Here is a 27,306-nt window from a genome sequence, read left to right as displayed (position 1 = left end):
GGGATTGAACCGGCATGCAAAGCAGGTGGTTCTCCCATGGATATATGGCCTTCTCTCCCCCTCCCCTTTAGACATCTCATTCACTTGGGTAAATGTCACATATGAGCCAACCAATCAGGGAAATGGCCTGCAGCAGTTTCCCTGATTGTATAGCTAGACCCAGTTATGGTTTCCTGACTTGCCATGTGGAGAGGACAGCTACCCTTTCCAGTGTTTTTGACCATGTGTGATTATGGCTCAAGAATACCTGCATCTCTGGTCAGTTCAGTGTCTCACTCCTTAAACAGTTTAAGGAGGCTACATCTTAGGTATGAATGCCAAAGCATAGCTGTCAATTTTCCCCTTTTCTTGTGAGGAATCCTATTTGAAATAAGGGAATTTCCCTTAAAAAAAGGGAAACATTGACAGCCAAAGGCACAATTTGCCCCTCCTTTGAAAAAGTAGGGATTTTGCCCTATGTTGATAGTATTTCTGGAGTTATGATATGGTTAGCAAAACCCTAACCATAGCAAATGCTCTTAAAATAGGGCTCGGCTGAAATGACCCCTTCCTCAATTTCATGGTCTCATCCATAGGCTATGAAATTGGGGAGCTGGTGGGTGCTAGTTTTGTGATTTTCAAAAGTAAAAAGGTAAAGGTAAAGGGGCCCCTGGCCATTAGGTCCAGTCGTGACCGACTCTGGGGTTGTGGCGCTCATCTCGCTTTATTGGCCGAGGGAGCCGGCATACAGCTTCCGGGTCATGTGGCCAGCATGACTAAGCTGCTTCTGGCAAACCAGAGCAGCGCATGGAAACGCCATTTACCTTCCCGCTGGAGTGGTACCTATTGATCTACTTGCACTTTGACGTGCTTTCAAACTGCTAGGCTGGCAAGAGCAGGGACCGAGCAACGGGAGCTCACCCCGTCGCGGGGATTTGAACCGCCGACCTTCTGATCGGCAAATCCTAGGCTCTGTGGTTTAACCCATAGCGCCACCCGCGTCCCGATTTTCAAAAGTAGGAGCATGCAATTTGGAAGGGGAAGGTGAAACTCACGGTAGCATCGGGTTGCCATACGCCCAGAAGCTCAGCAGCTTTGCCAAAAAAAAGCTCAACTTTTGTGTCTGGATTTTCACTTTTTGAAATATGGCAACCCTATGGAGCACTAGAAGACAGACAGCCAATGTGGTTTACTGGCCAGGTCCAGCCCTACTGTTAGGCAAAGCAAGGCAACTATTCCTCCTAACCACAATCACTGGCCATTCCCCTTTTTTGAATGATGAAGCTATACAATGCTGCAATGGTATTATCCTGACCCAAATCAACTAGCTTGCGGTCTTTGATATGATGGAGGAAACGACCCCATCATCAGAGCTGAATTAGTGTTTTCCTATCAGTCCCGTCAGTTTCTACATACAGTGGTACCTTGGGTTAAGTACTTAATTCGTTCCGGAGGTCTGTTCTTAACCTGAAACTGAAGCACCACTTTAGCTAATGGGGACTCCTGCTGCCGCCGCGCCACCGGAGCACAATTTCTGTTCTGATCCTGACTGAAGCAGATTTCTTAACCCGAGGTAATATTTCTGGGTTAGTGGAGTCTGTAACCTGGAGCGTATGTAACCCGAGGTACCACTGTATTCTAGATATACCAGACATTCCGGCATCAAATCAGAAAGTGGGATGGCTTCTGTAAACCCAGGACTGTCCCTGGAAAATAGGGATATTTAACTGTGTTGCTTGTATTTAACCGTGATTGTTCTTCCTTTGTCGGCACTAGAAGTCATCCCTTTCCTTGTCACTTGCCTGAAGACGCCTCTGTGTGGCTTCTTTGTGAATCCTCGGCATTGATGTACACAAAAGGCGAGCTTGTGGTAACAGCGCTCACCCCCAGTTTAAATCCTGCGTTGACACTTGGAGACTTTGTAGGAGGTACGCAGGATTTATGCTGCTTTCAAACAAAGTGGAGTCTGGTGTTGCTGTGTGGCTGTGTCCTCCCCCCCCTACAGCCCCCCCCAATGCTTGCCAAATTGCTCCTATGGCCTACCAACAAACCTAAAAGAGGAGGGGGAAGTGGTCGGAATGGATGTTCTCTTCGCCCCATGAGGCCTCACAAAAGGATGGCTCTCATGTTTAGTTGCGGCTGCCCCTGGAGGGGAGCGGTGCTGTTTGTTTTCTTTCTGCAACCCTTTGAAGATCTACGAAGGAGGCAATTTTTATGGTTGATTCATTAGCTAGCTGGCTTTGCCCAGCCTTCATCTTGCAGAAATACTGGATAATAATTCCCTAAGCTCATTGTAAGTCTCACAAGGATGCAAACTACAAATAAATGAAGCAACTTTCAAGCTTCCTCCTTTTTTTTAAAAAAAAAATATATAAATATATATATATATAAAGTGTCCAACCCACTGAGGAAATGTTTTCAAAGTGACTGATCTCTCTCTCTCTCTTTTTTTTTAAAGAAAGACTCTGGGATTTTTACATTACCACCAAATTGACAGAAAAAGGGATACACAGAATCTGTTGCTTAAATCTGTAGGTGGAGCTGTGAAGTCTTTTGAGCTGAGTTGGGATGGAGTTTGCAGAGTTTCAAACTGGGTTCTGGTGTGAAAGGTCCATCTCTTGGCAAATGTACTAAAGTGGCCATTGCTGAATAATAAGTGTGCAAAGTCACAAGAGGAGGGGGGAAAACAACAACCCTGCTCTATGTGTTGAAAAGTGACCTGTTAGTGAAAAAGGACAATTACAAATGGGAGCGGCAACACAATGTTGCAGAGCGAAGTGCTGATTGCTCAATAATTCCAACCACACCATTCCCTGCCCCACAACAGTCGGTTACTATTCCCTGCACACTGACTCTTTCCATTGGTGGGCTGTTTTGGGACTAAAGCTTCTTTTTTGGTATAGTGCAATCCTATCCCGTCCATGACTGTTGCGTCAGTCAAAGCAGTTGGCATTAGTGAGTCTTTTCAGATGCATAGGGCCATCTATATATAGGGCTAAACAAATGGATGGGGAGCAGGGGCACTTTCCCTGACACAGCCCTTGATCTGTGTCGCACATGCCCTGGTCGCGAATACTCATGCACTGATGTGCATATCTGCAAAGGGTCAGCGTCTGTGCAGTGTACACACAAAGGCAAACATCTACATCAATGCATGAATGTCTTGCCCTGTGAAGGACCTTAAGGACCATAAATAGCAACACCCTAGAGGTCCCGGGCCCTAAGGAAGTCAGATTAGCCTCAACCAGAGCCAGGGCCTTTTCAACACTGGCTCCGGCCTGGTGGAACGCTCTTGTCTCATGAGACCAGGGTCCTGCAAGATCTGATTTCTTTCCACAGGGCCTGTAAGACAGAGTTGTTCCGCCTGGCCTTTGGCTTGGAATCAACTTGATCCCCTCCCCCTCTTTCCTTTTTCCTTTCTCCTTCTGTGATGGAACTCCTATTTGGGAACTTCCCTGGCTTTTTTCTGGCCACATAGGACCAGTCTGGATAGTTGGCCTTGGTGAAGATTTGACATTTTCATCCCCAAAAAGTTTTTGATTTGAGTTTCTCCTGAAATGAGGCTGCATTTTAATGTTGTATTTTAATCTTGTTTTAAAATTGTATTTTAATCAATTGTTTTATACCTCGTGTTAGTTGTCCTGAGCCCAGTCGTGGCTGGGGAGGGCGGGGTATAAATAAAATTTATTATTATTATTATTATTATTATTATTATTATTATTATTATTATTATTAAATGGAGGCTGTCTTGGTAGAAGCCAAGAAGCAGAGCTAGGTTTGACACCTGTCCTATATACAAGGTTTGACTGGAAAGTAGGGTGAGTGATCCCTGTATGTGGCATCAGAAACCCACAAATTGCTCACAATTGTGTACGGAGATGAAGCTGTAACTTGAACGACAATGTATGAATGGTCCAAGTGTTTCCATGAAGGGCGGCAAGCCATCAAAGCAGTGGCGCAGCGTGGGGGGTGCAGGGGGGGCGGCCGCACCATGGTCCAAGTGTTTCCATGAAGGGCGGCAAGCCATCAAAGCAGTGGCGTAGCGTGGGGGGTGCAGGGGGGGCTGGCCGCACCGGGTGCAACATCTGGGGGTTAAGGTTAGGGGGCGCAAATCCACGGGTTAGGGGGCGCAAATTACTTACCTTGCCCCGGGTGCTGACAACCCACGCTACGCCACTGCATCAAAGATGGACCGCCAACGAGCAGAATGGCGGGACATGTCAAAAGAGTTCGTGAGTTATTGATGTGGGATTGGCCTTTGTCCGTCCGAATGACGGCGGAAGAATTGCATGTCCCACTTGAAATCATTACTGAGTTGTCCCGCCGCTCCATATTCTCCCAATCTGGCCCCACTGGATTTCTTCCTTTTTCTAAAACTGAAATCTGCACTAAAAGGGCACAGATTTCAAAACATTTCACACGTCCAAGCTGCTGTGACGAGGGAACTGAAAGCAGTACGAAAAGAGGACTTCTCCAGAAGTTTCCAACCGTTCTACGAACGTTGTCAATGGTGCATTGTATCAGAGGGGGCCTACTCTGAAGGCCTGTAAGGCATGTATGTTTGAATATTTCTTGATGTCCAATTTCTGTGACCATTCACCGAACTTTCTGGTCACACCTTGTAACACAGGGCTGTCCTGCATTTCAGTGTAAAATATGTCCTGTATTGATACAGTTTTGTCCTGTTCCTCTCTCTCTCTCTCTCTCTCTCTCTCTCTCTCTCTCCCAGTCACCAGTCTAGCTGCCGCATTCTGGATTAATTGCAGTTTCCGGGTCACCTTCAAAGATAGCTCCACGTAGAGCACATTGCAGTAGTCTCTCTCTCTCAGTCTCTCTCTCTCTCTCTCTCTCTCTCTCTCTCTCTCTCTCTCTCTCTCTGCCAAGTTAGGCATCCTCTGCAAATGCATGGGTGTGAAAGGTCATGTATTTAAGCACAGACAGAATTACAAATTCGTGTGTGCATGTGTGTGTGTGACAAATTCCGCAGGGGCCACCCTGTTAAGCCGCAATAGATTGTATTGGGTTGCTTTGAAGTCACTTCAGCGCCAGATGAAAATAAATAAATAAAATCCGCACCCTTCCCAACCTTCCTGCCCCGACCAGCCTTTTTGCAAGAGCGAAGGTGTCAACCCTACACAGCCCGATGCCCTTAGTCCCCTGTGTGTAGATGGCCATGCCTGAAAAGGGCTTCTGCTGGCGGCCATAAACACATTTACTGGCTAAACACGCATAGGATTACGTTGGGCCTTAAAACAGCTGACAGATTCTGAGGATAAAGGCTGGTTTACTCCAAGACGCATTTTTTCCAGGGTTGTAGAAGCACATGGTGCCGCTGTTGCTGGTGTGTGCGGCGGGGAGGAAGTCTGGAGCAAACACACAGGTGCACGGAAAAGAAAGGGTTTCCAAACAAGCTGGCTCCTATGCATAGGAGGCAGTGGCTGGGATTTGTATAGAGACCTTGTTCCCAGACTTGTTTTGCTGGACCCCTACAGCATTGGAAATAAACATGAGCAAGTCGAAAGGAAACATTCTTTCGGCTCACCCATTCTGCTTTTTCGTACACTAAAACTTTTCAGTACCACTCCCATAATAATAATAATAATAATAATAATAATAATAATAATTATTATTATTATTATTTAAGGTGAACTGTTATTTAGTCCACTGGCAAAGGCAGTGCCTGTACACTGAGGTGACGGTGCCTGGTTTGTGGTCAGCACACTTGATGATGGGCATGGTGGCAGCAGGTGTGTGCTGGTCCCGGGGGGGGGGGGAGGTACTAATACCGTAGCCGAAGTTCAGTCCAGAGTCACTAGCAGGGTAGACGATCACTAGATGAGACGCGAGGTCCGAAACAGGGAGCCGGGCGGGGGAGCAGGAACGCTGGTAGGGCAGCAGCAGGAAGCCAGGCGGGTAACAGGAACACTGGTAGAGCAGAAGCAGGGAGCCAGGCGGGGAACAGGAACACTGGTGGGTCAGGAGCAGGAAGCCGGGCGAGGAACAGGCACACCGGGAGTGCAGATCTAGGTCTGGGTAAAGCAGGTACTCCACAACGACGTTGCTCCCGCAACTTGGGACTGGGCTGCCTGACCTTTATCTTCTTCTAAGGCCGGGGGCGGTCCCGGCCCCCAGGAGCCCCACCTCTCCTGGCCTTAAGGCGAGCACTCCTCGTGGGAGAGACCAGTTCCCTTCGCCTCTCTGCCCTAAGCCTCTGCACCTGTAGCCACTGAGTCCTCCAGCACCTCTGGGGCCAGAATGGTCTCACCTGGTGCCTGCCCCTGAGGATCTGTCACAGGTGCAGGCTCCTCAGCATCTAGGCCTTGCCCCAGTTCAGCCGGCCCTGGAGGCGGGGACTCCTGTGCCGGCTGGGATTCCTCCGGTTCACTCTCAGACTCGGAATCCCAGGCCATCACAAGGTGACTCCAGTGAGCCAGCGTGGTGTAGTGGTTAAGAGCGGTAGACTCGTAATCTGGTGAACCGGGTTTGCTTCCCCACTCCTCCACATGCAGTTGCTGGGTGACCTTGGGCTAGTCATACTTCTCTGAAGTCTCTCAGCCCCACTCACCTCACAGAGTGTTTGTTGTGGGGGAGGAAGGGAAAGGAGAATGTTAGCTGCTTTGAGACTCCTTCGGGCAGTGATAAAGCAGGAGATCAAATCCAAACTCTTCTTCTTCTTTTTCTTCCATGGCCAAGGTTGAAGGAAGAGGCTTTGTTGTATGATGTATCTTTGGGGCCAATCCTCAATTTTCTGTTTGAAGGCTATTGGATGAATGGACATAGGAAAACTGCGCTCAGAATTTTGGACCAATAAGTTATCTGCAAAGCATCTCATAGTCTATTGCAGGCACGTCCAACTCCCAAGACACTGCGATCTACTCCCAGTATTGGAAAAAAAAGGATGTTGACCTACCCATTTTCATTGGAGGGAGGACCAGCGCGTGTGTGGAGGAAGAGCATTGCCCAGAGTTGTTGAGCTTTTAATGGGGGGGAATTAAATCACTCAGCAGGACATCGGATGCTAACATACACACGCAACGCTAAAGAATACACCTAAAGACTGCCCACTGGACACGACGGAGGGAAAGAACGAGGGGGCCAGGGGGCAGAGACATTCACTGCCCCCCTTTTTTTGCTGCGGACAAAAAGGATCACGCAATCGATCCACCTGTCGATTGCGGTCGACCGGTTGGGCACCTCTGGTGGTACGATGCCTTAAAAGGCATGCAACTCAGATTGATTTTTTTATATATATTTTTTGCACCTTGCTTTTTTCAAAAACGTATTTACTATTTTATTTTCCTCAAAAATATTAAATAAAGTGGCACCTCTGGATATGAACAGGATCCATTCCGGAGCCCCATTCGCATCCTGAAGCGAATGCAACCCGCGTCTGTGCGTGTCACGTTTCGCTGCTTCTGCGCATGCTTGTGATGTCATTTTGAGCATCTGTGCATGCGTGAGCAGTGAAACCCGGAAGTAACGCGTTTTGTTACTTCCGGGTTGTCGCGGAGCGCAACCTGAAAACACTCACCCTGAAGCAACTTCAACCCAAGGTATGACTGTATTCATAAACTGTATACTTTGAGTATGGAAATGGATTTTTTAATTCCAAACATTGATAAACGGAGCTCATCTGTCTATAATATTTTATAGAATATTACTTCTTGCTCTCTCCCATATATATATATATATCACCTTACTGGTTTAAGAGTTTGGCATTTTAAGAACTTCCATGCTTATTTGACTTGATTTATTTCTATCTTTGATACCCCACCCTTCTGTATCAAGATATACTCAAGACAATTAATTTGTATAGCTGCTCATTTGGATGAGACATGAGTCTGAGGCAAGTAGCAAAAGTAGCTCAAATCCAAATGCTGACATAGGGGATCCACCTCTCCAAAAAAATAATGGGTCAATGGTGCCTTGTGACACCAGATGACCACACCTCTGCTCATAACAGTGTGTGTGTGTAACAGAGGGCAGCATTCTATGGCCACTTACCCTGGAGTAAGCCCCATTGGGACTTCTAAGGGGACAACTATAGAACTGCATTTAGTTACCCAATAGTCAGCCCACACTGCAGACACAGGATTTTACCCATTCGTCAGTTGTCATTTATGTTTTCTGCCCACATCCAGCTTCTTCCCAATTACCTTTGCATTTCACTGTGTGATTTTGGTGCGAATCAAACAGAAGAGAACAAAACCATACTGGTTTGTTGTTGTTGTTTAAAAAACATACCTTTCAAACCTCTGCAACTATTTGTCTGAAATTGGCAGGCTCCGTCTCCTCAGAAGGACCTACTATGCTTGTAAAGTTCATCAAAGTCTGACAAGAAAAAATATATTTGCACTTAGCATAACACTACGTGAACTGATACACACCTCTGCGTCGAAATTTGCATGCCCGAATTTTGCAATGTACTTCTCCAACCAAGCAATGTATGCAAAATTGTATGTGTGCATTTAAATGCATGCAAATTGTGAAGGTAATGCATTGTTTTATCATCATGTGAAAGGCTGGGCTGGATGAATCCCAAGCCGGAATTAAGATCGCCGGAAGAAATTTCAACAGCCTCAGATATGCAGATGACACAACATTGATGGCAGAAAGTGAGGAGGAATTAAAGAACCTTTTAATGAGGGTGAAAGAGGAGAGCACAAAATATGGTTTGAAGCTCAACATCAAAAATACGAAGATCATGGCCACTGGTCCCATCACCTCCTGGCAAATAGAAGGGAAAGAAATGGAGGCAGTGAGAGATTTTACTTTCTTGGGGTCCATGATCACTGCAGATGGTGAAAGCAGTCACAAAATTAAAAGACGCCTGCTTCTTGGGAGAAAAGCAATGACAAACCTAGACAGCATCTTAAAAAGCAGAGACATCACCTTGCCGACAAAGGTCCATATAGTTAAAGCTATGGTTTTCCCAGTAGTGATGTATGGAAGTGAGAGCTGGACCATAAAGAAGGCTGATCGCCAAAGAATTGATGCTTTTGAATTATGGTGCTGGAGGAGACTCTTGACTCTTCAAACTCTGAGTGCTCACTGGAAGGACAGATCGTGAAGCTCAGGCTCCAGTACTTTGGCCACCTCATGAGAAGAGAAGACTCCCTGGAAAAGACCCTGATGTTGGGAAAGATGGAGGGCACAAGGAGAAGGGGATGACAGAGGACAAGAAGGTTGGACAGTGTTCTCGAAGCTACCAGCATGAGTTTGACCAAAGTGCGGGAGGCAGTGGAAGACAGGAGTGCCTGGCGTGCTCTGGTTCATGGGGTCACAAAGAGTCGGACACGACTAAACGACTAAACAACAACAAATGCATTGTTTTGGCAAAAAGTGCTTCGCAAAAATGTGTACGTTTCGTATAAAAATATGAATATTTAGGAGAAATCCACATGAAAATCCTGATGAATTCCAAACTGATATTGAAATGTGGAGAACTGAAGATAAGACTAGCAAAATGCGGAAGAGAGAGAAGCTGAAACTGAATCCACCTATCCCTGGATGAGAGGATGATCTTTTCCTTCAGGGAGGGACAGAATCATTCCCTCTACTGGTGCACTGATCATTCCCTCTGCTGGGAAGCAGACATAATCCCTTCTCACCTCTTCTTTCCTTCCAGTGCAAGCTGAGTCTTCTTCAGATCTTAAATCCTCTGAACTGGCAACTTCAATCTCACATAAATATGCATGCGCACACATGCGCACAAATACATACATACATTACACTGCTCTGCAGTTGAGACTTCAATTTCTGGATTGTTCAATATTCCTCAGCCCACTCTTCTGGCACGGTGTTAAAAGACTTCATGTTAAAGAAGCTCTGGCAATAACTTCCCACCCTACACTTTTAAGAAGTGGATATATATTTAGAACTGTGATCTATAGCAAAGCCAGCATGCCTAAGGCCATTGGTGTGATCCAGCAAAACAGTTCCTAACGTTTTCTCCTCACCTCCCTATAGTGAGGCAGTGCACCCCTAGCTGTTGGGAGAAAGCAGTAGCGGGGAATGGTACTAAAATCTTAACCCCTTCCACCATGCAAGTATGAAAGTTAAACGCCAGCAGTGTCGAGAGGACTTGTTCGAATGAATTCATTTTTCACAAGAGGTCTTGATTTTACGCATATGTGACCCTATATACATGCAACTGATTGATGATTAACCCGCTAAGATTTATTTAATCAAGCTACAGCTCCAATAAAATGTAACCACAACATATCCTCTTAACATTAACAATGCTTGTTTTGAAATTCAATCTGGAATAGATTTATGAACAAGCCTTGGAATGTTGCTGTGAATCCTGTTCCACGCTAAAATCTCTTTATCTGTAACCGCTGCCACAGCCTCCATGGTACAACCAAGGGAGCCCATCACATGTGTACAGAATTACGTGTCCATCTCTTTAAAAGTGTGTGTTGAAGAGAGAGAGAGAGAGAGAGAGAGGACTACTGCAATGTGCTCTACATGGAGCTATCTTTGAAGGTGACCCGGAAACTGCAATTAATCCAGAATGCGGCAGCTAGACTGGTGACTGGGAGCAGCCACCGGGACCATAAAACACCGGTCCTGAGAGATCTGCATTGGCTCCCAGTACGTTTCCAAGCACAATTTAAAGTGTTGGTGCTGACCTTTAAAGCCCTAAATGGCCTTGGCCCAGTATACCTGAAGGAGCGTCTCCACCCCCACTGAGGGCCTTCTGGCGGCCCGGACACTGAGGTCCAGCTCCAAGGGCCTTCTGGCGGTTCCCTCGCTGCGAGAAGTGAGGTTACAGGGAACCAGACAGAGGGCCTTCTCGGTAGTGGCGCCCGCCCTGTGGAAACCCTCCCATCAGATGTCAAAGAGATAAACAACTACCTGACATTTAGAAGACATCTGAAGGCAGTCCTGTATAAATAAATAAATTATTATTATTATTATTATTATTATTATTATTATTATTATTATTATTATTATTATACCAAGCACCCTGAGGCTAAGGTTTTCAGAGTCAAAAGAGTTCAGGGCTCCTGCACAAACCTATATATGCAAGCAACAAAATCATGCCATTGCTGATGGCAATTCACGAATGGAGAAATCTTATCAAGACTTCCAGCTTTGCCACAAATGGAAATATAAATCTCACTGGGAAATACTCTCTCCATAGCGTGGTGTGAATCACCGGGGGTTGTTAGGAGATGCTGTTTCTGTTCTCAAAACTGACAAGTACGTTTCCAAGCACAATTCAATGTGTTGGTGTTGACCTTTAAAGCCCTAAACGGCCTCGGCCCAGTATCCCTGAAGGAGTGTCTCCACCTCCATCGTTCTGCCCAGACACTGAGGTCCAGCTCTGAGGGCCTTCTAGTGGTTCCCTCACTGCGAGAAGCGAAGTTACATGGAACCAGGCAGAGGGCCTTCTTGGTAGTGGCACCACCCTGTGGAACGCCCTCCCATCAGATGTCAAGGAAATAAACAACTATCTGACTTTTAGAAGACATCTGAAGGCAGCTCTGTTCAGGGAAGTTTTTAATGTGTGACATTTTAATGTATTTTTAATCTTTGTTGGAAGATGGTCAGAGTGGCTGAGGAAACCCAGCCAGATGGGTGGGGTACAAATAATAAATTACTATCACTATTAATACTATTACAAATTGCAATCATACAGTTTCAAAACCAACCCTGCTTAGTTACACCTCTACAGTGATGTGTCAAGTGTTCCCCCAAATCTACTGCCCACTCTTTGGCCCACCATCTTTCCTTTGTGGGCCTTTCTACTGCCTTCTACCATCTAGCCCCCTCCATCCGACCAGCTGACATCAACAGTGATACTAGTTCTTCACGATGCACCAAGGGTTTCTGTTTGCTTTCATCCAAATGCAACGCCAACATAGGGCCAGGGACCAAAAGCTTGCTATTTATACCAGAGACTCAGAACAACCAAACTCAGAATTGGCTTGCCCTGGTACATTCTCACCACAGGTGAATAAGTATCCCCCTTTCCCCTCATCCATGTCAGTTGAGAGGGGATAAGGACTTCTTCATGGAACCAATAATGGCAGAAATCCCTGAAGGGAAACCTCTGCAATGGGGTGCCCTCTCTCAGTAAGAGCCTAGATTTGGATTTTAGTGCTAGGAGTTGTAAGAATTAAGGTCGCTTTATTGCAGGGGACTAACATGGCTACTTTCCTGTTGCTTGTTCTTTAGCCATTCTGGAATATGAAACAGAATATTGCCTCTTTCCTTCTATACAGTGGTACCTTGGGTCAGTGGCGTAGCGTGGGTTGTCAGCACCCGGGGCAAGGCAAGTAATTTGCGCCCCCTAACCCGTGGATTTGCACACCCTAACCCTAACCCCCAGATGTTGTGCCCGGTGCGGCCGCCCCCCCTGCACCCCCCACGCTACGCCACAGCCTCGGGTTAAGTACTTAATTCGTTCTGGAGGACTGTACTTAACCTGAAACTGTTCTTAACCTGAAGCACCACTTTAGCTAATGGGGCCTCGTGCTGCTGCCGTGCCGCCGGAGCACGATTTCTGTTCTCATCCTGAAGCAAAGTTCTTAACCTGAAGCACTATTTCTGGGTTAGCGGAGTCTGTAACCTGAAGCGTATGTAACCTAAAGAGTATGTAACCTGAGGTACCACTGTAATATCCACCCTCGATAAATAGTGGAGCTATGGATTGCCTGCAGAGCTTAGTCTCAGCCAATGTTCAGCTGTGTATTCCATGTGTGATAGTATAGAGGAGAGTGTTTCTGAGAGTGTGAAAAAGACTTTTTAAAAACCCAGTAAACAGCCACTAAACTGCCCTGCTTCCTTGCCCTCAGATTATGAACTCTTTTCACCCTAGATAATGGTATTGTGGAAGGCTGCCCATAGGGAAAACCTATGCAATCATTTGGATATATCAACTGTTTAGCAGCTTTGCTATATGGTTTTTTATTTTAAAAAATCAGCATGACAATATATAGGCACATCTATTTCGCATCTTCCCCATGAGCTGCAAAGATAGAACCAATCAAGTAAATGAATATGGAAAATTACAAAATTTCCAGGAATTGGACATGCCAAGTTTGCTCTAGCTACAACAGAGCACCCAGCAATAACTATTCACTAATGCATGAATGAGACTCAGTTAGACACGCCTCATTTCCTGGTCTCATTACAGTTACGGCCATGATAATTGATTTGCTTTGTGCCATTTCCCTTTCTGGATACAGAGAATGGGTTCTCTAATAAATGGGCTTCCTCATTTTAGCTTACTTGGGCCTCTGGTTCAATAAGACCTCTCCTCCTACCAGAGGGGAGGAGTTGTGAGCGGGAGCCGGTACCTGCGTCGGCAGGGGGGGGGCGTATTCGGCCCCCTGTGTCAGCTATCCCAGCTGCCTTGCCGAGCCCTTCAGCTAGCCAATAGGGCTGGCTTGGGGGGCGGGGTTTAGCTGCATTTAAGCTGTTGCAGCAGCACTGTGCCCCCATTCTGCTTCCTGAATTTGTTGGATCACCCGTCCACCCTCCCTTTAGGTCATATCTATGCTTTGACCTGGGATGCGGGTGGTGCTGTGGGTTAAACCACAGAGCCTAGGACTTGCCGATCAGAAGGTCGGCGGTTCGAATCCCCGCGACAGGGTGAGCTCCCGTTGCTCGGTCCCTGCGCCTGCCAACCTAGCAGTTTGAAAGCACGTCAAAGTGCAAGTAGATAAATAGGTACCACTCTGGCAGGAAGATAAACGGCGTTTCCGTGCGCTGCTCTGGTTCGCCAGAAGCGGCTTAGTCATGCTGGCCACATGACCCGGAAGCTGTACGCCGGCTCCCTCGGCCAATAAAGCGAGATGAGCGCCGCAACCCCAGAGTCGGTCACGACTGGGCCTAATGGTCAGGGGTCCCTTTACCTTTATGCTTTGACCTTGCTATGGACTTTGGTCAGTTGCCTTGGTTGCCTGATAGGAATTTTGATCCATTTGGCAAATTGACATCAACCTTTTGGTTTTTCGCCTACCTCGTAGCAAATCGTCACAACTTTTTGGGTATTGCCGGTTAGGCATTGGAATATGTGTGGTGTGTTGAAGGGCAAGTTGTGGCCATCACCTACCCCTCACCTTTTGGGTATTCCGTTAAAGGGATCCGGCGGTCGTGGATCTTGTCCTATGACCTGCTGGTGGCTAGGGCCGTGGCACGACCCCCGGTGATGTCAGGGGATGCTTCCAGTTGTATTTGCAAGCCCCTCCCACTGGTTGTTAACCCTCAAATGACTCTCCGCTGAGTGGGGTGGAGTCATGTATAGATTGATTGATCCAATGCCTAAGCCAATGCCACTCCCATGCTGTAACCAATAAAGTTGTGGCCTTCTTTAGCCCATTAACCAAAAATACATGTGTCCTTGTGTCTTTTTTATCACTAAGTGGGTGGCGGTTCCTCAACTCACAACACTATCCTAGTACATGTGTTTGAAGACATTATCCTTTTCTTAGGTATGCTGAAACACCTTTCAGTGCAAAACAAAGTTGTTAATGCCTCTACCTGAGGTCTCATTCCACCAGATCAGAGTTGGAGAAGTTGTGGACCTCAAGATGCTGTTGGACTACAAAACCCATCATCCCTGACCTCCTGGTCATGCTGACCGGGGCTTATTTGGGTTCAAATCCCAAAAGATATTGAAGACCACAGATTCCCCATCCCTGAAGGAGATCTGAGGGCTTGGCTAGTTTCTGGGAGGGAGGGAGAGGAAGAAAATAAAAATTAATTTAAAAAGGGGGGGATCAGATATGAATTCTTTGTAAACCCCCATCCTTATACAAGTCCCATCATCCTCAGCTAGCAAGACCAGTGGTCAGGGATGATGGGAATTGTAGTCCGAAAACAGCTGGAGAACCCCCATTCGGGAAACACCTTGCTAGAGGAACAGAATGCTTTAATCCTCATGAACTGCACAAATCTAAATTTCCGGTATGTGACTGAATCCCTCTTTCAAAATACCGACAATCTGGAGGTGACCAGAATCCATTAAAAAAAACAATGCAGAGTTTAGATAGCATGCTAATAAAGCAATGTAAATATCCTTGTGTGTGTTATTGTTTTTAAAGGTTTTCATTTTATTATTTGAAGACAAAATAAAAAATAAAATAAGGATCATTAAGGAAAGGCAACATTTTAACCAGGAGAGGACGACACATTTGGAATCTGAGAACGGAAAAGTCAAACGGCGGTTGTTGTCATAAGAGCAAATCACAAACATGCTGTTAAAACAGGTCCATTTCACAGTTGTTGTTTTTTTCTCTCCAGTTGGTTTTTAAAGCGTTTCAGTGTACGACACAGAGGCAGTTGGAAAACGGAGCAGTCCTTCCTTCACAGCAAGACATGACAATTCAGAAAAGAGTTTTGTGGCAGTTGTAAATGCTCACCTCAATGACTTCTTACGCAAAGAAGAAATCATAAGCACCGGTAAGGATATACAACCCAACCAGGCCCCCCAATCCATCATGGTCCATGCATAAATGCACCAAAGCCAATAAAAACACATGCACAAAAAGGTGGTTTTTTGTTTTAGTTTTAGTGGCCTGGTTTTTTTTTTTTTGGGGGGGGAGGTGGTTGTTAAATCACCTTTGTGCTACGATAAATGGTTTTTTTTCTGTTTTTGCTACATGCAACAAAGCTGTCATCTTTGGAAATTAAAAGCTCAAGGAAGGGCACACAATATTGTTGGAATTCTTTTGGCTTTGGCCCAAGACTCCTTGGCTGCCCTTTTTGTTGTTGTTGTTGTGAAATCTGTTCTCGCACATCAAAGCCGCCCAATGTGCTTCAGTGCTCTTAATGGTGGTTTGGTGGAGCCTGGGCACTTGGGTTCTGCCTGGGAGACTTCCTATTGTAAGGTGACTTCAGTACGGAATGTTTGTTGCCATATATACTGATGCACAAACCCCCAGTTTAGAACCCAATGAAGATATTCCTGTGATGGCCAATTTCATTTCATTCCATGGCATTTTCAGGTGGACTGTTGGAAGCCGCCCAGAGTGGCTGGGGCAACTCAGTCAGATGAGAGGGGCATTATTATTATTATTATTATTATTATTATTGAATAGGACATCCCTATTTGCACTGGAGAAATGTTGGAGGGTATGTGGGTGGGAACCACAGCTCAGTGGTAGCAGCAGCGGTAGTAGTAGTAGTAGTAGTAAATTTTGCAATTAACAGGTGTCCCACAAATAGTTTAAGTTTGTTCTTCAGAGGGGGCCAGTGCCTAAGGGAAAAATATGCCATCTATTGTATTGCTGGGTACAACAACAAATAATAATAATAATAATAATAATAATAATAATAATAATAATAATAATATAATTATATCCCATCCATCTGGCTGGGTTTCCTCAGCCACTCTGGGTGGCTCCCAATGGAATAATAATAATAATAATAATAATAATAATAATAATAATAATAATAATAATAAAATATAACAACAACAACAACAACAACAACAACAACAAGGCAATAAAACATCAAATATTAAAAACAGGGTTGCCTTCAGATGTCTTCTAAAAGTCAGATTGTTGTTTATTTCCTTGACATCTGATGGGAAGGCATTCCACAGGGCGGGTGCCACCACCGAGAAGGCCCTCTGCCTGGTTCTCTGCAGCCTCACTTCTCACAGGGAGGGACCCACCAGAAGGCCCTTGTAGCTGGACCTCAGTGTCCGGGCTGAACGATGGGGGTGGAGATGCTCCTTCAGGTATACTGGGCTGAGGCCATTTAGGGATTTAAAGGTCAGCACCAGGTCAGGGGTGCCAACTTGAATAGCATTTTTTTGGGTGGAGGCAGATAAGCCCCCCACTGCATAATCAATCACAAGACGTGGCACATGGACACAATTTGAATGACAATGCTTAGTGGGGGTCTGGCCCCTCAAATATTTTATTGGGGGGCCTGTACGGACATCAACCCCTAGGAGTTGGCTCCTATGTAGTGGAAGAGGAGAATTAAGCAGTGGCTATACAGTTTCTAGGGACGTGGGTGCCGCTGTGGGTTAAACCACAGAGCCTAGGACTTGCCGATCAGAAGGTCGGCGGTTCGAATCCCCGTGACGGGGTGAGCTCCCGTTGCTCGGTCCCTGCTCCTGCCAACCTAGCAGTTTGAAAGCACCTCAAAGTGCAAGTAGATAAATAGGTACTGCATTTCCGTGCGCTGCTCTGGCTCGCCAGAAGCGGCTTAGTCATGCTAGCCACATGACCCGGAAGCTGTACGCCGGCTCCCTTGGCCAGGAAAGCGAGATGAGCACCACAACCCCAGAGTCGGTCACGACTGGACCTAATGGTCAGGGGTCCCTTTACCTTTTTATACAGCTTCGTGTTGCACATGCGGATATAAGTCAAACAGATCAAGTCAAACACTAGGTTGTTTGCAAAGAGGGCCAATCAACAACTCACACCCACCCATATTAATCGCTGGATGGTGCATTAGTATATATGGTAACCTGCACCTGATAAACATCAGAGCAAATCCTATGAAAATGAAAGAGGATTTGCAAAGGCTAAATGGTCTGAGAACTGAATCCATCCTTGTATATTTCCTTAAACAGTGGAAAGAAAAATAAACTGAAAATGCATTTCAAACAAGAATTAAAACAGCATTTGATGTCTTAAAAACTTCAAAAGGCTCCTGCCTCAAGATATCTTATTAGACAGAAAATAAAATTCAATTTAAAAAAAAAACCAACCTAACAACTTTTATGGCTATGAATACAATTCACTCAAATAGATTTAACATTTCTTAGGCTGATCAATTTTTTTCTCTTTAAAATAGCATTTCATACATTTGAAGGTATCAAAAATACATGTTGTCGAAAATTAGATTCATTTCATATTTAGCGTTAAGAGCCAGCCTCTTTCCAAAACACAAGTCAAGAGGCACAAGAGATAACAACAGTATTTTTAAACATTTTCTGTTTTGTTCTTAGGAATGTATACAGGAAAATATTGTTCGGGATGCAAAATCCCCAGAGGACACTTAACACAGTATCTATTGTGCACCTGTGTATGTTCAGAGTTTTTAAGCACACAAAATTGTGCATTTTAATGTACCAAAGTTGAGACTTTTACACTTACACTCAGTTGCATGGATAGCAACAAGTTACAATAAGAATAGGAACAAGGACAAGAAAAAAATAAAACAGGCAACTTGCTATATACAAACAAGGCCGGACGGCATTAAATCAGGTCAGCCCAATATGCTTTGCATCCTGAGCAATTGAACCAGCATCCTCTGGGGAACAGCAAAGGATTCTGGGTACATCTATGGAATCCCTTGCTGGTTCAGTGGTAACCCTATGAATATTGTCATCTCAAGCAACCAATGGGACTGATTTTGTAGTCAAGACGACTCTAGCACTGAATCTGTCTCACGCATTTCACTTTAGAAGGTGTTTTCTCTGGGGGGGAAGCCAGGAGCCCCATCGTTCTGCCAAGAGAGTGTTGTGTTTCATAAAACATGCTGCCCGTAGCTGTCAACTTTTCCCTTTTCTTGTGAGGAATCCTATTCGGAATAAGGGAATTTCCCTTAAAAAAGGGAAAAGTTGACAGCTATGATGCTGCCAGCCATTTAGATCACAAATTTGACATATAAATAGCATACAGATAGGTAGCCGTGTTGGTCTGCCATAGTCAAAATAAAAAAATTCCTTCCAGTAGCACCTTAAAGACCAACTAAGTTAGTTCTTGGTATGAGCTTTCGTGTGCATGCACACTTCTTCAGATACATGTAAAGCTCATACCAAGAACTAACTTAGTTGGTCTTTAAGATGCTACTGGAAGGAATTTTTATATAAATAGCATGGCATACGAATATAATTTCCGTATCCTGGACAGAGGGCCAAAACCTTTAGTCAGAGTCAACACCTGTAAGGGGGCGGGGAGGAAATGGGTCAGGATGTCACCAGTTGCTGAAATTGAAGTGGGACAAAACAAGAGGAAGAAATCAGAGAGTTCTCTCCCTGCTTCCTAGAGAAGTATTGGGTGGAGAAGACTTGTGTCACTGTCGACTCCTCACGTCCATGCTCCTTGCACTCCACTGACCAGTTGAGGGACCCTGAAAAACTGAGCTGGGAGTGGTGGGTGCAGAGACAGCCAGTCCCGTTTTGCCACCTGAGGTGAAACAGGAGGTGACACCCCCCCCGCTATAGAAAGCTTCACTTACTAGGGTTGCACAGTGGTGGCTTCCAGCAAGATCTCACCAGAAGTGGCCATCACAGCTTTTCCTTGCTTCTCTGGTGGCAGGGAGGGGTGGTTGTGGGAGTGCCATGGGGTAGCTAGCTGTGGGGTTCCTCAGCCTGAGGTGGCTGCCTCAGTCTGCCTCATGGGCAGGCTGGTTCTGGTGGTAGTAGTAGGGCTCACAGAATACTGCAGTATTTGTTTTCATGCAACCAGGAGAAGGCAGAACGAAAGACGCAGGCCTTGCATCTTCTTAGGATGCCTGTCTCTGGAGCTTTAGTTCCAGCCGGAACTCACCGGAACTCAGTTCCAGCACCTTTCAGGTGGGTGCCATTGCGTGGACAGGCAGAGTCCCCCAAACCCTGGGCAGAGTCCCCCAAACCCATGTGGAATAATGACTCAAGACAACGTGCTATGGGATTAAATTGGCCACAACTTTATTATATTTCAGATGTGGGTAGACCTTGGCTCAGACATTGGGCGTTATCACTCCCCAGTCCCCAGCCAGGGATCTAGGGAACATCAGGGCTATCCAGTGGGGGGGGGGGATGGGCTGGCTCTGGAGAACATATGTTCCAGCAGAGATAGCCGCCCCCATTACGCCACCATCGCAGGGGAGAGCAATGACGACCTCTTGGCGTACAGTCAAAGTCTCCCCTCAGAAACCCCTTTAATGGGGAACCCTGATATCGCCGCTGCAAAGAGGAAGGGGGCGTGGGTCACTGCTGCACGCCCCTCCATTCATGAAGATAGACTAAAGGATTCCGCCCAAGGCCTGATACCGCCAAAGTTGTGACGTTTTGCTACGGGAAAGGCAAAACTTGCCAATGCAGGGGAATTCTTTTCCTGCCCTTCAACAGTAACCTTGACGTAGCAGCGCCCGTATACCTGTGAGGAAAAGGTTAACCTGCAAAATAAGACTTAACTGAGGGTGGGTAGGGTGGGAGAAGCTCTGGAGCCAAGTGAGGATTCCCAGGTAAGATCCTCCCTCTATTGTGTGGGCAGGTAGTCCTTCCCCTACCTGGCCTGGTCTCCTTGGCAACGCTCCCCCCAGGTGGGATTGGACAGCTGACTGAGGTAGGCAGAGACCTCCAGGTATCCCACCTGGGGGAAGGCGAAGCCAAGCCTGTGCTGATGGAGTCACACCGGGTCCAGGGGCTGCGCGCGTCCACGCAAAGGGTGCCCCCTGTTTAATGTGGGGAGCGGTCATTGCCACTATAAGAGAACAAGGGAGGCATTTATGGTGGGTTCCAGCACCTATTTTTCTAGAAAAATAGCACTGCCTGCCTCCCACAGCGTGGTTCTACCTTTCAGCAGAATTAGTGATCTCTTTCATGGTGGATTAACTGTCTCCTTGTTCTTCTGAACCTTAGTTTGTCAACCATTGTGCTCAGCTCCTGCCCGGAACAAGAGTAAGGAATCCAGACCATATTGTCATGGTGTGGGTCTTGTCACACCATGAGGGTACCCAGCCTTCTTGTTGTTTTGAAGAGAGCATCGTGAGCAGAAGCCAACAACTGGGCTTCTCGCTACTCTACCGGCACAGGGGAAATCTGCCGTTGTGACACCACAACATCAGAAGATGAGGCATCCCCTTTTCCTGCCGTACGAAGTAAAAGAGCACAATGACTGAAACGAGAAGGAACCCCACCATGGAGGAACTTGCCTCTGCAACCACACACAGAGACACACAGGGGCCTGTTCTAAAAATATATTTTGCTGATGGCAAAGTTTGACACTTTGCAGAAACTCTGAATTCAGAACCTTAGAAGCCTCTAAGCTGCACAGCATCTTTTTCAAACACACTACAGCCTTGTTGTTGGTAAGGTGGCACTGGAGATATAAATAAATACATACATACATGTATGTATGTATGTATGTATGTGTGTGTGTATATATATTACATAACAGTCACAAGCCATGTGTTTAAAAAGAGTTGACCAGCAACTTTGTACATTTTGTGTGTGTGTGTGTGTGTGTGTGTGTAATACATGCAACAGATAGATGCACCATTTCTTTCCAAAACATTTCTCTTTAAATACCCCAAGCGTAAACGTTCAGGATAAAACATTCCATTCCCTATATACACGAAGCCCCTCTCCCCCTCCCCCTCCTCCCCACCACTTCGAATCTTTCATTGGCTCCATTTAAAAATATTTACACTTCAGCAATGAAGTAGTAATTTATAGCTTTCTGTGTGGGGTGCCTTTGCCGTATCTACGCATGCATGCATGCAAAATGACCCAATCATTAATGAATGTGTAGTAGTTAATTCAGAAGGCAAACAGAGAGGGGTGTTTTTAACTGGACAGTGTTTGAGCCGGGATTTCAGTAAGTGGGCCAGCCTGACAGCAATGAATGATGGGTGCAAATCTAGCTAGTTATACATGAAAACCGAATTTTAGGCAGAGAATTAATTTGGGAGCTCTTGTGATCTGGAGATACGTGAGGGCTCTGATAGGATTAAGCCCACGTTTACGTGATTCAACCCAGCTTAGTTGCTTTCATTGCAGTGTTATTCATTTCACTTAAACTGAAGCATGTTGATTTATCAGCTTTTAGTCGGAATTGCAGAGCAGCTTGTCAGGACAATATCTTTCTTGAACTTCCTTGTATGTATCCATACAAGGAGCGTGCCTATGTCATTAAATTGCAAGATGCAAGAGGACAATTAGCAACCCCTAGCGCTGAAACAAGTAAACACCTGAAGTTTGTTGAAATGTAATTTTGCCTTCTGAATTCTGACTGTTTCTACTTTGAAATTTTAATCTTAGGCTCTGACAGCTATGCACTGCACTCCTGTGCATGTCGACCCAGAAGTAAGTTCTGCGGAGTTTAATGGGATTTGCTCTCCAATAAGTGTGTATAGTATTGCATCTTTAAATATAACGTTGGCATGTCCTGTTCTGAGCTTAGTAAGCTTTAAGTAAGAAATCCCATAAATTGCCAAAATACTATCAAACATGAAATGCTGTTGCTTCCCAGCCATCATGTATTGCCCAGTATCAACGCTCAAATCCAAAGAATTAAAGTCAAATGCCATTTGATATCAAATGCAAATATCAAGTATTGGAACACTTTGAATTTTCAGCAAATATGTGTGCATACAGCAAGGTAGGGAATACTCAACATCAAAATTTGGGGCGGGGCGGCACAGGGGATGGTTTCAGGCAGTAGGGTTTTTTTCAGACTTAGCATCCACCATTGCACTAGAAAACTGACACCCCTCTCCCCCAGACCCTCCAAGTGTCCCTAATCTCCAGGGACGTCCCTGATTTAGCGAAGCTGTCCCAGTTTCTGATTTGATCCCTGGAATGTCCCGCCTTTCCTTAGGATGTCCCTATTTTCACTGAAGAAATGTTGGAGGGTATGGAGTTATCTGACCCCCGAGCCATCTGAAGGCAGCCCTGTATAGGGAAGTTTTTTAGAAAAATGTTTAATGTTTTATTATGTTTTTATATATGTTGGAAGCTGCCCAGAGTGGCTGGGGCAACCCAGTAAGATGTGTGGGGTATAAATAGTAAAATGGCCATTCTGGAATGGGACGTCCCTATTTGCATTGGAGAAATGTTGGAGGGTATGCCCTCTCCACCCTGATCGCACATAATTTGGTGATAAAACCAACAGTACCATTTGTATGAAGGAGAAATGGTGGCCCTTCAGACTCCAGCTCCCATCAGCTGCAGTCAGTATGGCCAGTGGGAATGGATAATGGGATCTGCAGCCCAACAGCATCAGAAGTGCTGCATTCATTCATTATAGTACCATAATCTCTGGTTAACAAGGGGTCGAAGTTTGTGATAGCTCAGAAGCCTCCAAGGCCTGTACAACCACTACCAATGGGACAAAAGAAACTGGCATAGTATGCACAGCAATGTTTCTATAACGACAGCTTCCACTCTCTCAAAAAGTGCTAACATCAGCCCTTGGTGAAGCCTGGTCTTTAAAGAAGTTTACGCAAGATGCAGGGCCACCTGCATTTAAAGCAGAACCATATCACTTTCAACAGTCGTGTCTTCCCTGCAAATATCCCGGGAGCTGTAGTTTGTAAAGGGTGCTGAGAGTTGGGACCCCCAATCCCCCCCAGAACTACAGTTCCCAGAGTTCCCTGTCTACAATACCCAGGCTCTCTAGGGTCTCCTTCTCTCAGCACCCCCTTAACAAACCACAATTCTTGGGATTCTTTGGAGGAAGCCATGACTGTTTAAAGTGGTACGATACAGCTTTAAATGTGTCGTCCAGAAGAGGCCACTGTATTAAAATGATACGGAATAAAATGAAAATGTCATCTTTTGTTTGTACAGTAACTATAACATCAGCAAAATGGGGGAGGGCAGGGAGGGAAACACACAAGTTGTTTAGGAATGGAGGTGGTGTTAATTTGGCTAAAAGATCCAGGTTTTTAGCTTGTTTTTACCGGGGAAGATTAGTTTGTAATTCCGAAATGAACATTATTAGATGGTTTCCCTCTATTTTCAGCTTAGTACAGAGACTTAACTGAGATTAATTTCACCCTTCATTTCACTTCATAGATTGCTTCATGATCCAAAATGTCCTATGTAATAATGAGTTAAAGCTCAGATTTCCAGAGGTGTAGAGCGAAAATATTGGACCGAGGTCACTGTGCCCACAGGGTTTCTCTGTGGGGCCACACAGCAGCTAGAATCTTGTACGAACTTGGGCATGAGTTTTGAGGTACACTTATATTTTAAAGTTTGGTCTCTGCAGTTTCTACTATAATAAATGAGGGCAAACTATGGAGGTTAAGAATCATGGTTTTCAAAATGCCTTTTGCTCCAACACCATAGAGAATACAACACTTCAGTCTTCGGGACTGGTCCCAGGTCGGCGAGAAAAATCATGTCTCTTATCCTGCATGTTTTATGGGAATAAGGCATCAAACCCCATTGCCTAACAAACCCCTTTTGAGATGCAAAGGAGAAGCTCGCAGGCATCCTACAAACAGAATTGACAATTCTATCCCAGGGCAGAAGCAATATGTAGATTGCAATCCTCTTTCGATTCTGTATCGCTTTTAACTGTCCTGGTTCCCCACAAAGACCTTTGGGAATGGTAGACTTGTAAGGTGAAGAAAATCATTTGCAGCAACAGCTAGCTGTACACCATAGAGTAGCTATGACCCAAAGGAATTCCTCTCCCTCTACAGCTGCTCCCAGACATGCAAATATCAAAAGTTAGGGCTTAGTTGAAACAGGAAGGCTTTGCGCCACAGTTTTATTGCCCTCTCCCCAAAGCACTATCTTTCCCAATGAACGTTTGGGGAGATCTTTGTGTGCGATTCCTCCCACCCACCCTATGGGGACACACTGAAGGCAGAACAAATCTCCGCCCCCCAGCTCAAAATGGGTACCCTCTTTATCCCCCTTCCCTTAGTGTGCCACTTCGTAGCACCAATCGTCTGCACCGCTGGCACTGGTTCATTCTTCAAGCCAGCTTTTTCTGTCCTAACACCAATGACCATGTCCTGTAGCCAATCATACTGGGCCACACAATGAGGTCACTGACACCATCAAATGCTATCAGCGCCGCGTGAGTTGCCCTCCTGCTGAATGATGCTCTGGGACATCACACAGCCCAAATGTGATTTGCTATGTGATGGCGCAACACTTTGGCTAGGAAAGAAGAGCAACCTTGAAACAAAAAATAGCAGCCAATCAGCAGTTGATTGGGGCTGGGAACACTAGGAGTAGGAAAGAAGGCAAAAAGAGAGAGCTCTCACTCCCCCTTTTTTTCTTGCAGGATAAACACTACCATGAAGCCAAGTGAAGTGACTGTCTTAGGCAGCTGATTTTGGGTGAGCTAGCCATTTAATTTATTGTTATGCCAGGGAGGGGAAAAGGCTCTGGAATTTTCAGTTTCAGGTACCAAAATAAATCGACTGGCCTCGCACATTACACACCATGCTCATCCACCTGTCTATTTCTCCTATGTCTGGAAAGCATGGGCCTGAGAAGTTTTCTGCTACTCCCACACTTTCTGTGCATGTGTCCGAGTGGTTTTGCCTTTGCCCTGCTGCTCCCCCCCCCGGAAAACCCACTCTTTAGCGATAAATAGGAACAAACGGTGATCCTCAGAAAACCCGATTGCCGTTTGTTCCAATTCGGCACAAAATACTGGGTTTTCTTGTGGGAAAGCGGTGAGGCAAATGGAGGAGCAAATGGAGACCTGTGGGTATAGGGCAGTATATAAATGTTAATAATAATAATAATAATAATAATAATAATAATAATAATAATAATAAGTGTTTGGCTCACATTGCTGCTGTTCCTCCTCAGGCAGCAAATGGAGCTGTACCCAACATTAACCCTACTCAAAACAGACCCATTGAAATTAATGGATATGGCCAACTTCGGCCCGTTAATTTAAGCGACTCTTCTCTGAGTATAATCAAAAGCCCATTATCTTGGGTCATGAATGTTTTTCATTTCCCTGAAAGCCCCTTTTGCACTTGGGGAAAAGAAAGCTCATTGGATAACCTTTCTCCCTGCCCTATTAAAAGCACAGAAAAACCCTTAACCATCTGGGGTCAGCCTCCCTGTTTTCAAGATGGTTGCACAGGCATGCATGTTTCCAAGAGACAAACCCATTTTTCATGCTGCACCTCAGAAATGCATGGTAACTCTGAACTGCATCTGGCAAAGACGAGAATGCAAAGGTTGCTTTGAAGAGAGACCTCTCTCTTCCTCCATTTGCAATAATTGCGATCACATCCTGAAGGCAGTATTGAGGGGGAACAGAGCCACTGCACAGCCTTAAAGGTCGCTGCTGTATACCTCAGCCGTGTTGGAACTGGACTGATCTTCTGGAACCATTCGCTGGCCTGTGGAAATGTGCAAATCTTCATGTTCCACCGGCCGGCTGCCTAGCGCCCAGGATTTACCATCCTCGCCGGTGCCGTACGACTCCACATATATCCTACGGATACTCGGCCTCAGTTCCTGGTATTTGCCTTTCCCTTCTTCTGGGAGGCTCGTAGCATGAGGTAAGAACGTGCTGCGTGGACAGTCGATGGAGATGCTTATCTGCTCGCCGCCACAGGTAGGCTCTTGCGAGAACTCCATAGCTCGTGTGAGATGTGGAGTATACAGACCTTCGGAGAGGGAGATGGACTGGCTCTCGCTATAAACACGCAGCCAGCGATGGTGCCGGCTGAAGTAGCTGGAGTGTTGATGCTTTCCGTGCTTCTTCTTGCCCAAGAAACTCAAGGGTTGTCTCAAGCTGGCTGACTTCTCCATACATTTCGGGGAAAGCCCTCCTCCCAACGACAGGCTTTGTAGGTGCTCCTTAGACTGATCGACATCGGCCTCCAAGGTATCGCCCCCTCTCAAGTTCTGTTTGGGAGTCAAGCAAGGCTTGATGTCGTGGATCTGGAGAACGTCCGGCGCGCTGCCGCTCAGACAGCTCACGGCCTGGTGGGATATGTCCTGTGAGGACGAATAGACCAAATCCAGCTCTCTCGGGCTCAAAGCATCGCTAGAATCGTAGTCGCTGTCGGTTGGAAGGAAAACTTCCGAGCAGCCTTCTTCATCCGAGTACGGCTGGGAGTCTGCAAACAAGAGGAGGAGAACGGATGAGCCACTGGCAGGCTGTACACCCAATACAGTCGTACCTTGGTTTCCAAACAACTTAGTTCACAAACAACTTGGAACTCGAACGCCGCAAACCCGGAAGTAGGCATTCTGGTTTGCAGACTTTGCCTCGGCAGCCGAACGTCCAGTGTGGCTTCCGACTGCATGCAGGATGCTCCTGCAGCCAATTGGAAGCCGCGTGTTGGTTTCTGAACATTTCAGAAGTCGAACAGATTTCCGGAACACATTCTGTTTGAAAACCAAGGTACAACTGTACATACATTAGATGCAGTAATAGGGCAAAATTTGTCAGGAGTGATACTAGCTATTTCTATAATGCTTGTAGTGTGAACGGGGGGGGGGACACGGGTGGCACTGTGGTCTGAACCACAGAGCCTTTTGGGATTGCTGATCAGAAGGTCAGCGGTTCGAATCCCCGCGATGGGCTGAGCTCCTGTTGCTCTGTCCCAGCTCCTGCCAACCTAGGAGTTCAAAAGCATACCAGTGCAAGTAGATAAATAGGTACCACTGTGGCTGGAAGGTAAACGATGTTTCCATGCACTCTG

General features: G+C 46.0%; 2 protein-coding genes across 4 annotated transcripts in view; both read right to left on the bottom strand.

Moving 5' to 3' along the window:
- NOG (noggin) overlaps positions 1 to 27,306 on the bottom strand; it is a 228,734-nt gene that overhangs the window by 40,233 nt on the left and 161,195 nt on the right. The window lies entirely within an intron of this gene.
- The window catches only part of ANKFN1 (ankyrin repeat and fibronectin type III domain containing 1), a 250,655-nt gene continuing 244,639 nt past the window's right edge, over positions 21,291 to 27,306 (bottom strand). For all 3 annotated transcript variants that reach the window (XM_082212408.1, XM_082212407.1, XM_082212409.1), the window contains one exon: positions 21,291 to 26,718. In XM_082212408.1, the coding sequence (XP_082068534.1) occupies positions 25,925 to 26,718 (794 nt within the window). In that variant the 3' untranslated portion in view covers positions 21,291 to 25,924. The remainder of the gene's footprint in view (positions 26,719 to 27,306) is intronic.

The sequence above is a fragment of the Podarcis vaucheri genome (assembly GCF_965113315.1).
Source record: "Podarcis vaucheri genome assembly, chromosome: 2".
NCBI classification, from domain to species: Eukaryota; Metazoa; Chordata; class Lepidosauria; order Squamata; family Lacertidae; genus Podarcis; species Podarcis vaucheri.
The sequence above is the reverse complement of the archived record's forward strand: the minus strand, read 5'-3'. Positions and strand labels throughout refer to the sequence as shown.